Genomic DNA, 12859 nt, shown 5'->3' on the forward strand with positions numbered 1-12859 from the left:
AATGAATCCTCATACCCTAAAATTATCACCTCTGTGGAGCATTCTAGATATTAGTAGACGGAATTAAAGTGTCCAATGCATGTTCTTCTCCCATGTATTTTATAAGTGTTGTGTTGCCATTAAGATGGTGTTTGTCAAGAAAACCTAAAATATCTGAGCCTGAGGCCTAAAAGGAAAATATAATATATAGAGTGACCTTTTAAAAATGTAAGGTATATAACATATTATTCCTGTGCTAACAACTTTCAAATGGATTACGATTTTCACTCTGATATGTTAAAAGCTTGAAAATCATAACTGTTATCCTTACAACAAGAAAAAGTTGGACACACTGGAAATCAATGATTTTTCATGGACCTATCAGAGAGTTGAGATCTTGGGACAAATTGCCATTATGAAACCTGGAGGGACAAGCACATCCAGAGAGACGTAGCCAAATCTGTTTACCTCGGGCAGAAGCTGCTGAAACCATAAAGCAGAAGGAATACTTAAGTAATTTTGATGAATTGCTACAGGCTGAGTGTGGACTAATTTGAGAGTGATAAACATTTGTGGGGCCACAGCCTAGAAAGGGGGATCACATTTTCATGAAATTTGCCTCCAAGAAACTATCGGGTTTTCATGGTGCATATCTGAGGAAAATCTCTGTGGTTCTTCCAGAGGAGAGGAAGAGTAGTGCTTAAGAAATATACCCAGAACGTTCTCTGTAACCAAGCCCCACTCTCCAGGAAACAAGTCTTTCCTCAGGCCATCTGGGGTAAAGGCATTTCTTACACTTCAGTTTCCTCTAGCTTTCTTGTCTTACTTGAGTGTGAAACAGGAAGACATAATAGGAGTCAAGCCTTTAAGGAAATAGATTAGAAATCCTGAAATTAGGAAGAAAGTAGTAAGCAGGGATAGAACAAAGTTATATTTGTGGGAAAACACTGTCAAGTCACAGGTTTCAAACAGGCCAACCAGAAGACTGGTGAAGTTTATTTGGAGAATTATAGAATGTTCCTGCTCCTCCTCACTTTATACTGCAACACCAATAGAAATCAGTATACTAAGAGTGGATTATAGTTTAAAAAGCTGCAAGACACAGACTTTTTGAGGAAGAGAGAGTATTTAGTGAAACCAAAATCAAGAGGAGAGACAAAAAGAGGACACCTCAGGAATTTGAAGCCTCTGGCACCTATAGCTACAGCAAACATTAAACTTGGCCCAACTGCTAGCCAGATTACATAAATTCTTGCATTAAAATCTATTTACTTAGTTCATATTACCTAATACATGTGATACTTATAACAGAAAAATCACAAGTAAGCCAAAGGGCAATAAGAAAACAGTCTGAAAAGCAAAGCAGCAATCAGAACCAGACTCTGATACAACATAAGATGCTGAAATTATAAAATAGGAATTTAAAATAACTATAATTGATATGTTAAGAATTCTATTAAAAATAGACAACATAGATGAATGTATGCTCATGAGACAAGGATGCCCACTCCTACCACTTCTATTCAACATAGTATTGAAAGTCCTAGCCAGAACAATTGGCAGGAAAAATAAATAAAAGGCATCCACATAATAAAGGAAGAATTTAAATTGTCCCTGTTTGCAGATGGTATAATCTTACATATAGAAAGTCCTAAAGACTCTATCAAAGCACTATTAGAACTAATAAACACATTCAATAAATTTGCAAGATACAAAATTAACATACAAAAATCAGTTACAGTTCTAAATACTAACAACAAAACCTCTGAAAAGGAAAAGAATCAATCTTATTTACAATAGCACCAAAAAGGATAAACTTAACAAAGGAGATGAATGATTTTACACCAAAAACTGTAAAACATTGATGGAGGAACTCAACCAAGACATAAACAAGTGGAAAGATATCCCATGTTCATTGATTAGAAGATTCAATATTGTTAAAATAGCCTTTCTATCTAAAGTAATCTACAGATTCAGTATAACTCCTATCAAAACTCCAATGGCATTTTTTACAGAAATTGAAAAAAAGGATGAAATTCATATGGAACTACAAAAGACCATGAATGGCTAAATCAATCCTGAGAAAAAAGAACACTTTTTGATTTCCAAATACATCACAAAACTACAGTAATTAAAACAGTATAATATTGGCATGAAGACAGACACATAGTTCAATGAAACAAAATACAGATTCCAGGAATAAATTCAGGCATATATAATCATCTGATCTTCAACAAGTGTGCCAAGAATACACAATAAAGAAAGGACAGTCTCTTCAACAAATAATGTTGAGAAAACTGAATAGTCACATGTAAAAGAATGAACTTGGACCCTGATTTTATGCTATACACAAAAATCAACTGAAAATAGATTAAAGACTTACACATAAGACCAGAAACTATAAAAATCTTTGAAGAAAACAAAAAGAGAAGGGTAGAACCAGATTGCATAACAGAATTTTTTCCAATGCATGTCTCCCTGCAGAAACCTCAATTTGACACATGAAAATACCTTTACAAAAAAGCAAAGAAAACCAGGTAAGGGTTAACAGCACCTAAGTGTAGTAAGAAAATAGGAAACTATAAATTAAACAGTGTAGAATGCACACTTTTACATTACCAGTGTCACCCCTCCCCTAATCTCAGGTCCCATAGCATGGAGAGAGATACTCTCTGCTTAAAGGAAAGATAGGGAAGTGAACACTGGACTTTGCCTTAGGCTTCAGCACTGGGCCCACAGCAGTAAAAACCTGCAATGAGAAGGCCCCAGCAGCCCCAGACTTCAAGTTTACAGGATTTTTTCTTCTGATTGGTCAATTTTGCTATTGATGCTTTCTATTGCACTTTTCATCCTGTGCAGAGTATTTTTCAGCTGCAGAGTTTCTGTTTATTTTTAAAATAATTTTAATCTCTTTGTTAAATTTCTCATTCTGGTATTTTATTACTTTTCTCATTTTTTGAATTGCTTCCCTATATTTTCTTTTACTTCCTATACTTGTGGTAACCACAAAACAGAAACTGATATTAAACAAAAAATAGAAAGTAAGGAATCAAAGCTTATTACTAGAGAAAATTCATTAATCACAAAGGAAGATAGCAAGAAAGGAAGCAAGTGACAAAACTTGTAGATATAAACTAGAAGCCAACTAACAAAACGGCAGTAGTAAGTTCTTACCTGTCAGTAATTATCTTGAAAATAAATAGATAAAATTATCCAATCAGAAAACGTAGAGTGCCTGAATGAATAAGAAAACAAGTCCCAGTTATATGTTTCCTATAAGATGCTAACTTTACTTGTTCTTACAAGTAATAACTTTACTTGTAAGAACACATATACATGAACAAAAGTAATGGGAGTGGAAAAGATATTTCATGCAACTGGAAGCCAAAAGAAAGAAAGAATAGCAATATTTATATCAGATAAAATAGACTTTAAGTCAACAACTGTAAAAAGGAAAAAGTCATTATATAATGATAAAGTATCAGTCCAGAGAGAGGATATACCAACTTTAAATACACACACACACACAAATTTATATATGTATATGTGTGTATATATGTGTATATATGTATATGCACATATATAGCGCATACATATATAGATATATACATACACACACATATATGCAACCAACATTAGAATGCCTAAATATATAAAACAAATACTAGTAGATCTGAAGGGAGAGATAGAATGCAATACAATAATAGCAGGGGGCTTCAATACTATGGGTAGGTAATCAAGCTAAAAAGTCAATAAGGAACTATAGAACTTAATGCACACTTTAGGTCAACTAGACATAACAGAACATTTTATCCACTAGCAGCAGAATACATACCCTTCTCAAGTGCACACACAAAATTCTCCAAAATACATTATGTGTTGGGTCACAAAATAAGTCTTAACACATTTAAGAAGACTAAAATAATATCAAGTATTATTTCTCATCACAAAGGTACAAAATTAAAAATAACAGGAGAAACTTCGGAAAGTTTACAAAACTATCAAAATTAAATATGCTCCCAGATGACTTATAGGTCAATGAAGAAATTAAAAGACAAATTTAAGAATATCTCGAGAAACCAAAATGAAAGCATGTCATCCCAAAATGTATGGCATGCAACAAAAGCAATTTTAAGACTGAAGTCTGTAGCAATAAAAAAGAAAGAAAGAAAGAAAGATCTCACATCTAAGAGCCTAGCATTAAATATGAAAGAACTAGAAAAGAAAGAAAAAACTAAGACCAAAGTTAGAAGAAAAAGAAAAATAATAAAGATTCAAAGCGTAAATGAATAAAATAAAGGCTATATAAAGAACAGAAAAGATCAAAGCAAAACTAAGAGTTTGTCTTATGAAAAGATTAACAAAACTGACAAACCCTTAGCTAGACCAAGAAAACAAATAAAAATCGAGATGATTTAAATAAATAATCAGAAATAAAAACGGACTTATTACAGTGGAGACCACAGAAATACAAAAGTCTATAAGAGACTTATGAACAATGATATGTCAACAGACTGGATAAACTAGAATAAATAGATAAATTCCTAGACACAACATACAAAGTTTGAATTGCAGAGAACTGGAAAATTGAAATGGAACAATAATGAATAAGGAGATTATATCATTAATAAAACTCTTCCATTAAAAAAAGCATAGGATCTGATGGCTTCACTGACGAATTCTACCAAACATTGAAAGAATTAATACTAATCCTTTTCAGACTCTTACCAATAATTGAAGAGGAGGAAATGCTTGCAATGGCACTTTATAAGGCCAGTATTACACTGGTACTAAAACCATGCAAAATTCAACAAAAAAGAAATTGCAGGCCAATATTCCTAATGAACATAGATGCAGAAATCCTCAACAAAATATTAGCCAATTAAATTCAACAATGCATTAAAAAGATTATTTACCATGATCAAGTGGCACTTATTTCTGGTATGCAAGAGTAGTTCAACTTATACAAATGTGTAAATGTGATAGACCACAGTAACAGAAACAAGGAGAAAAACCACATGACCATCTCAATAGATGCAGAAAAAATACTTGACAAAATTTAACATTCTTTCATAATGACAAGTCACAACAAATTAAGTAAAGAAGAATTGTACCTCAACACAATAAATGCCATATGTGACAGACTCACAGCTAACATTATACTTAAGTGTTACATGTTAAAGCTATTTCTTTAAGATCAAGAACAAGACAAGGATGTCCACTCTTGAAATTTCTATTCAACATAATACTGGAAGTTCTAGCCAGAGCTATCAGGCAAGAGAAACAAAGAAAAACTATCCAAGTAGGAAAGGAATAATTTATTCTGTTTGCAGACAACATGATCCTGTATGTAGAATACCCTAAATAATTCACCAAAAAGTTGTTAGAACCGATAAAGCAATTTAGTAAAGTTGCAGGATTCAAAATTAACATACAAAAGTCAGTGGCATTTCTATACACTAAGAGAAAATTATCAGAAAAATTCAATAACACAAATGCATTTAAAATAGCTACACAAGGTATAAAACAGTTAGGAATTTAACCAAGGAGGTGAAATATCTGTGCAGTGAGAAGTATAAGACATTATTGAAAAAAAAAAATGGAAGAAGACACAAATAAATGGAAAGAGAACTCATAGTCATAGATTAGAATTAATATTGTTAAAATGCCCACACTATTCAAAGCAATGTATAGATTGAATGCAATCCATATAAAAATATGAATGAATATTTTTGCAGAAATAGAAAAAAATCATAAAACTCATATGGGACTACTAAAGATCCTGAATAGCCAAAGCAATCATGAGCAAAAAGAACAATGTTGGAGGAATCACACTACCTGACTCCAAAATATATTAATTACAGAGCTGTAGTAATTGAAACAGTATGATATTCTCATAAAAACTGAAGCATAGACCAATGGAACATAATAAAGAGCCCAGAATTGAATTCATGCATTTACAGCTAATTGATTTTTGTTAAAGTTGTCAAGGACACACAATAGGGAAAGAATGTTCTCTTCAATTAATGGTGGTGGGAAAACAGAAAATCCACATGCAGAGGAATAAAATTAAACCCTTATCTCACACCATATACAAAAGTCAACTCAAAATGGATTAAAGACCTGAATGTATGACCTAAACTGGAAAATTCTAGAAGAAAACATAGGGGAAGAGCTTTGTGACATTGGTCTGGGAAAAAATATTTTTCATTGCATAAAACTAAAATGAAACTGCACTGCAAAGGAAATAATTAAAAGAATGAAGACACAACCTACATGTTTAGCAAAAATATTTATGAATCATACATACATGATCAAGAAGCTTATTCATCATAATCAAGTTGGCTTCATTTCTGGGATGCAAGGCTGGTTCAACATATGCAAATTAATAAATGTAATCCATCACATAAACAGAACCAATGACAAAAACCACGTGATTATTTTGATAGATGCAGAGAAAGCCTTTGACAAAATTTAACAACACATCAGTTAAAAACTCTTAATAAACTAGGTATTAATGAAATGTATCTTAAAATAATAAGAGCTATTTATGACAAACCCACATCCAATATCATACTGAATGGGCAAAAACTGGAAGCGTTCCCTTTGAAAACTGGCACAAGACAAGGATGCCCTCTCTCACCACTCCTATTCAACATAGTATTGGAAGTTCTGGCTAGGGCCTTTAGGCAAGGGAAAGAAATAAAGATATTCGAATAGGAAGACAGGACATCAAATTGTCCCTATTTGCAGATGACATGACTGCATATTTAGAAAACCTCATTGTCTCAGCCCAAAATCTCAGAGATTTGGAAAAAACATCTTAAATTCATATGGCACCAAAAAAGAGCACACATAGCCAACACGATCCTAAGGGGGGGAAAAAATCAAAGCTAGATGCATCACGTTACCTGACTTTGAACTGTATTACAAGGCTACTGTAATCAAAACAGCATGGTACTGGCTCCAAAATAGATATATAGACCAATGGAACAGAACAGATGCCTCAGAAAGAACACCACACAACTACAACCATCTGATCTTTGACAAACCTGACAAAAACAAGCAATGGGGAAAGGATTCCCTATTTAATAAATGGTGTTGAGAAAACTGGCTAGCCATGTGCAGAAAGCTGAAACTGGATCCCTTCCTTACACCTTGCACAAAAATTAACTGGATGGATTAAAGATTTAAACATGAGGCCTAACACCATAAAAACTCTAGAAGAAAACCTAGGCAATACCATTCAGGACATAGGCATGAGGAAGACGTCATGACTAAAACACAAAAGCAATGGCAACAAAAGCCAAAATTGACAAATGGAATCTAATTAAATTTCAGAGCTGCTGCACAGCAAAAGAAACTATTAATAGAGTGAACCAGCAACCAACAGAATGGGAAAAAATTTTTTTCAATCTACTCATCTGACAAAGGGCTAATATCCAGAATCTACAGGGAACTTAAACAAATTTACAAGAAATAAACAACCCCCCCCCATCAAAAAGTGGGCAAAGGATATGAACAGACACTTTCAAAAGAAGATATTTATGCCACCAACAAACATATGAAAAAAAACTCCTCATCACTGGTCATTAGAGAAATGCGAATCAAAACCACATGGAGATACTACCTCCAGCTAGTTAAGTTAGAATGGCGATCATTAAAAAATCATGAGACAACAGATGCTGGAGAGGATGTGGAGAAAAAGGAATGCTTTTACACTGTTTGTGGAAGTGTATATTGATTAGACCGTTGTGGAAGACATTGTGGTGATTCCTCAAGGACCTAGAAATAGAAATACCATTTGACCCAGCAGTCACATTACTGGGTAAATACCCAAAGGATTATAAATCATTATAATATAAAGACACATGCACAGGTATGTTTATTGTGGAACTGTTCAGAAAGCAAAGACTTTTAACCCACCCAAATGCCCATCAGTGGTAGACTGGATAAAGAAAATGTGGCACATATACACCATGGAATACTATGCAGCCCTAAAAAGTAATGAGTTCATGTCCTTTGCAGGGATTTGGATGAATCTAGAAACCATCATTCTCAGCAAACTGACACAAGAACAGAAAACCAAACACCACATGTTCTCACACATAAGTGGGCATTGAACAATGAGAATACATGGACACAGGAAGGGAACGTCACATACTGGGGTCTCAAGGGCGGGGGGCTAGGGAAGAATTAGCAGGGGGCAGGGATGTTTACAACAGCTACAAAAATAAAATGAAATACTTGGTAATAAATTTATTTAAGGAAATGAAAGACCTGTACACTCAAAACTGTTAGACATTGATGAAGAAAATTGAAGACGAAACAAATAAATGGAAAGATAACTCATGTTTATAGATTGTAAGAATTAAAAATTTAAAAATGTCTTTACTAGCCAAATAAATCTGCAGATTCAATGCAATCCCTATGAAAAATCAATAAATTTTTTCATAGATCAAATAATTCCAAAATTCTAATGGAGCTATAAACCTTCAAATGGCCAAAGCAGTTGTAAGGAAAAAGCACAATGATGGAGGCATCACATCACATGATTTAAAACTGTACAGCAGAGCTATAGTAATTAAAAGAACACAGCACTGAAAAAAAAAAGACAGACAGACAGACAGAGAAACTGACCAATGGAAGAGAATGGACACCCCAGAAATGTAACCATGGATGTATGGTCAGTTGATTTTTGACGAAGGTGCCAAGAATAAACAATGGGAAAAGAATCATGTCTTCAATAAATGGTGCTGGAAAAATTGGATACTCACATGCAAAAGAATAAAGTTGAGCACTTCTCTCACCATATATACAAAAGTAAAATGGATAGTGGCTAAAATGTAAGATACAAAACTGTAAATTAATATAAGAAAAAAGGAGAAAATCTCAGTGACATTAATCTGACAATGATTTCCAGGATATGATCCCAGAAGGACAAGCAACAAAAGCAAAAAAAAAAAAAAAAAAAACACAAATGGGATTTCATAAAACTAAAAATCTTCTGTGTATTATAGGAAACAATTAACAGATTGAAGAGACAACCAGACAGCCTACAGACTGGGAGAAAATATTTGCAAGCTACATATCTGATACAGGGTTAGTACCAAAAATATATGAGGAACTTAACAACAAGAAAACAAAAATCTGAACTAAAAAGTGGGCAAGGGATTTGAACAGTCATTCTCAAAAGAAGACATGCAAGTGACCAACAGAGATATGAATAGAAGCTATCATAGCTAATTATTAGAGAAATGCAAATTAAAACCACATTGAGGTAGTATTTCACACACATTAGGATGGTTATTACCAAAAAGACAAAGAATAGCAAGTGTTGGTGAGGATGTGGAGAAAAGGAAACCATTGTACATGGTTGGTAAGAATGTAAATTAGTCCCACCTAATATAGTTTGACTCTGTGTCTCTACCCAAATTTTATACAAATTTGTAATTCTCAGTGTTAGGGGAGGGATCTGGTGGGAGGTGATTGGATCATGGGGGCAGATTTTCCTCTTGCTGTTCTCATGATAGTGAGTGGGTTCTCATGAGATCAGTTTGTTTGAAAGTGTGTGGCACTTCTCCCTTTACTCTCTTTCTCCTGCTACCACATGAAGACATGTTTGCTTCCCCTCACCCTTCCACCATGATTATGAGTTTCCTGAGGCATCCCCAGCCATGCCTCTGGTACAGTCTGTGAAACTGAGCCAATTAAACCTATTTTCTTTTTAAATTACTTAATGTCAGGTAGTTCTTTATAACAATGTGAGAACAGATTAATGCAGAAAATTGGTGCAAAAGAAATGGGGCTTTGCTATAAAGATACCTGAAAACGTGGAAGCAACTTAGAAACTGGTTAACAGGCAGAGGTTGGAATAGTTTGGAGGACTCAGAAGAAGACAGGAAAATGAGGGAAAATTTGGAACTTCCTAGAGACTTGTTGAATGACCAAAATGCTGATAGTGATATGGACAGTAAAGTCCAGGTGGAAGTCGTCTCAGATGGAGATGAGAAATTTATTGGGACCCAGAGTAAAGGCCACTCTTGCTGTGCTTTAGCAAAGAGACTGGCAGCATTTTGCCCTTGCTGTAGGGATCTGTGAAACTTTGAACTCGAAAGAGATGATTTGGGGTGTTGGGTAGAAGAAATTTCTAAGTAACAAAGTGTTAAAGATGTAACCTGGCTGCTTCTAAAAGTGTATGCTCATATACATGAAGAAGGAGATAGTCTGAAACTGGGATTTATATTTAAAAGGGAAGCAGAGCGTAAAAGTTTTGAAGATTCGTGACCTGAATATGTGGTAGAGAAGAAAAGCACATTTTCTGGGAATAAATTCAGTTGGCTGCAGATATTTGCATAAATAAAGAGGAGCCTAATGTTAATAGCAAAGACAATGGGAAAAATGTCTCCAGGGCAGTCCGGAGTCCTTCTCAGCAGCGCCACTCATCACAGATCTAGAGGCTTAGGAGAAAAGAATGGTTTTGTGAGCCAGGCTCTGGTACCTGCTGCTCTGTGCAGCCTTGAGATATGGTGCCTGACATCCCAGCCACTCCAGCTCCAGCTGTGGCTAAAAGGGGCCAACGTACAGCTCAGGCTGTGGCTTTAGAGGGTGCAAGCCCTGAGCCATGGCAGCTTCCACGTGGGTTGAGCCTGCAGATGAATAGAAGACAAGAATTTGAGGCCTGGAAGCCTCTTCCTAGATTTCAGACGATGTATGGAAACACCTGGATGTTCAGGCAGAAGTCCATGGAGAACTTCTATTATGACACTGTAAAGGGGAAATGTGGGGTTGGAGTCCCCACTGGGGCACTGCCTAGTGGACACAGAGTCCCCACAGGAGCACTGCCTAGTGGACCCGTAAGAAGAGGGCTACTGTCCTCCAGAATGGTAGATCCACTGACTGCTTGCACCATGTGCCTGGAAAAAGCTGCAGACATTCAGTGCCAGCTCTGGGGGCTGTAACCTGCAGAGCCACAGGGTTGGTGTTGCCCAAGGTCTTGGCACACAGCCCTTGCATCAGTATGTCCTGGATATGAGACATGGAGTCAAAGAAGATTATTTTGGAGCTTTGAGGTTTGACTGCCCTGCTGGGTTTTGACTTGCATGGGGCCGGTAGTCCTTTTGTTTTGGTTAGTTTCTCCCTTGTATCTTGGAACTAACTTGTTTTTTATTTTTTAGGCTCATAGGCAGAAGGGACTTGCCTTGTCTCAAATGGGACTTTGCACTTGGACTTTTGAGTTAATGCCAGAATGAGTTAAGACTTTGAGAACTGTCGGGAAGGCATGATTGTGTTTTGAAATGTGAGAAGGACATGAGATTTGGGAGGGGCCAGGGGAAGAATGATATAGTTTGGCTCTGTGTCCCCAACCAAATCTCATGTTGAATTGCAATTCCCAGTGTTGGGGAGGAAACTAGTAGGAGGTTATTGGCTCATGGGGATGGATTTCTCCTTTGCTGTTCTTGTGATAGTGAGTTCTCACAAAATCTGTTTGTTTAAGAGTGTGTAGTACTTACCTCTTTGCTCTCTCTCTCTCTCATGCTGCCATGTGAGGATGTGCTTGCTTCCCCTTTGCCTTTCGCCATGATTGAGAGTTTCCTGAGGCCTCCTCATCCATGCTTCCTGTACAACCTGTGGAACTGTAAGCCAATTAAACCTTTTTTCTTTATAAATTACTCAGCTTCAGGTATTTCTTTATAGCAATGTGAGAGCAGAGCAATATGGTACCATTATGGAAAATGTTATGAAATTTCCTCAAAAGGATAAAAATAAAACTTCCTTATGATCCAGAAATTCCACTTCTGAGTATTTACTCAAAATATTTGAAATTACTTTGTCAAAGAAATGTCTACATTCTCATGTTTTTGCAGCACTATTCACAATAGCCAAATTTTGGAATCTACGTTAAGTGTCCATCAATAGATGAGTGGATAAAGAATATATGGTACATACACACAGTGGAATTCTAGTCAACTTTTAAAAAGAAGGAAATTGTCATTTGTGACAACATTTATGAAATAGGAGAATATGATCCTAAGTGAAATAAGCCAGGCCCAGAAAGACTATATTGCACTGTTGCCACTTATATGTGAAATCCAAAATGTTTGAATTCATGGAAGCAGAGAGGGGAATGGTATCTATAGAGGATGGTGTTGGGATAATGGGGAGATGATAGTCAAAGCCTACAAAATCTCACACATGAGGAATAAGGGTTTTTGTTTTTGAGGATTTCTCCCAGCTACAGACTGGGAGAAAATATTTGCAAAAGATATATCTGATAAAGTACTCTTATCTAAAATATACAAAGAACTCTTAAAACTCCACAGTAAGAACCCAAATAACCCAACTTATGAAATGGTTCAAAGACCCTGACAGACACCTAACCAAAGGAGATTTACAGATTGTGAATATAATTAATATTAGTGTGTTGTACTTTTACAAAATGCTGAGAGTTAATTTCAAATTTTCTCGACACAATGAATAATACATGTTTGAGATGATACATAGGTTAATTAGCTTAATTTAGTTATTCCACATTTTATAATAGATTTGTAACATCTCTTTGTACTCCATAAATATATGCAATTATAAATTGTCAATTTGTAATTTAAAATATTGTGAATGAATAATTGGATATCGACATCTGAAAAAGTGAATCTGAACATAGACCTTATACTTGTCACAAAAATTAACTCAAATAGGTTACAGACTGAAATGTAAAATATAAAACTGCTAAGGAATAGCATAGGGAAAAACTGGATGAACTTGGTTATTTCAATGTCATATTCATATTAGATACAGCACCAAAGACAAAAGCCATGAAAGAAATAATTGGTAAATTGGACTTCATTAAAATTAGAAACTTCTGCCCTACAAAAGGCAA

At 35.2% G+C, this 12859-nt stretch overlaps 1 protein-coding gene across 1 annotated transcript in view; it reads left to right on the forward strand.

Annotated features, from left to right (window-relative positions):
- LOC141580586 (uncharacterized) overlaps nt 1–12859 on the forward strand; it is an 862829-nt gene that overhangs the window by 132477 nt on the left and 717493 nt on the right. The window contains exon 6 of the mRNA XM_074382346.1: nt 11530–11617. Coding sequence (XP_074238447.1) covers nt 11530–11617 — 88 coding nt within the window. The remainder of the gene's footprint in view (nt 1–11529; nt 11618–12859) is intronic.

This window comes from Saimiri boliviensis, chromosome 1 (genome assembly GCF_048565385.1).
Source record: "Saimiri boliviensis isolate mSaiBol1 chromosome 1, mSaiBol1.pri, whole genome shotgun sequence".
NCBI lineage: Eukaryota > Metazoa > Chordata > Mammalia > Primates > Cebidae > Saimiri > Saimiri boliviensis.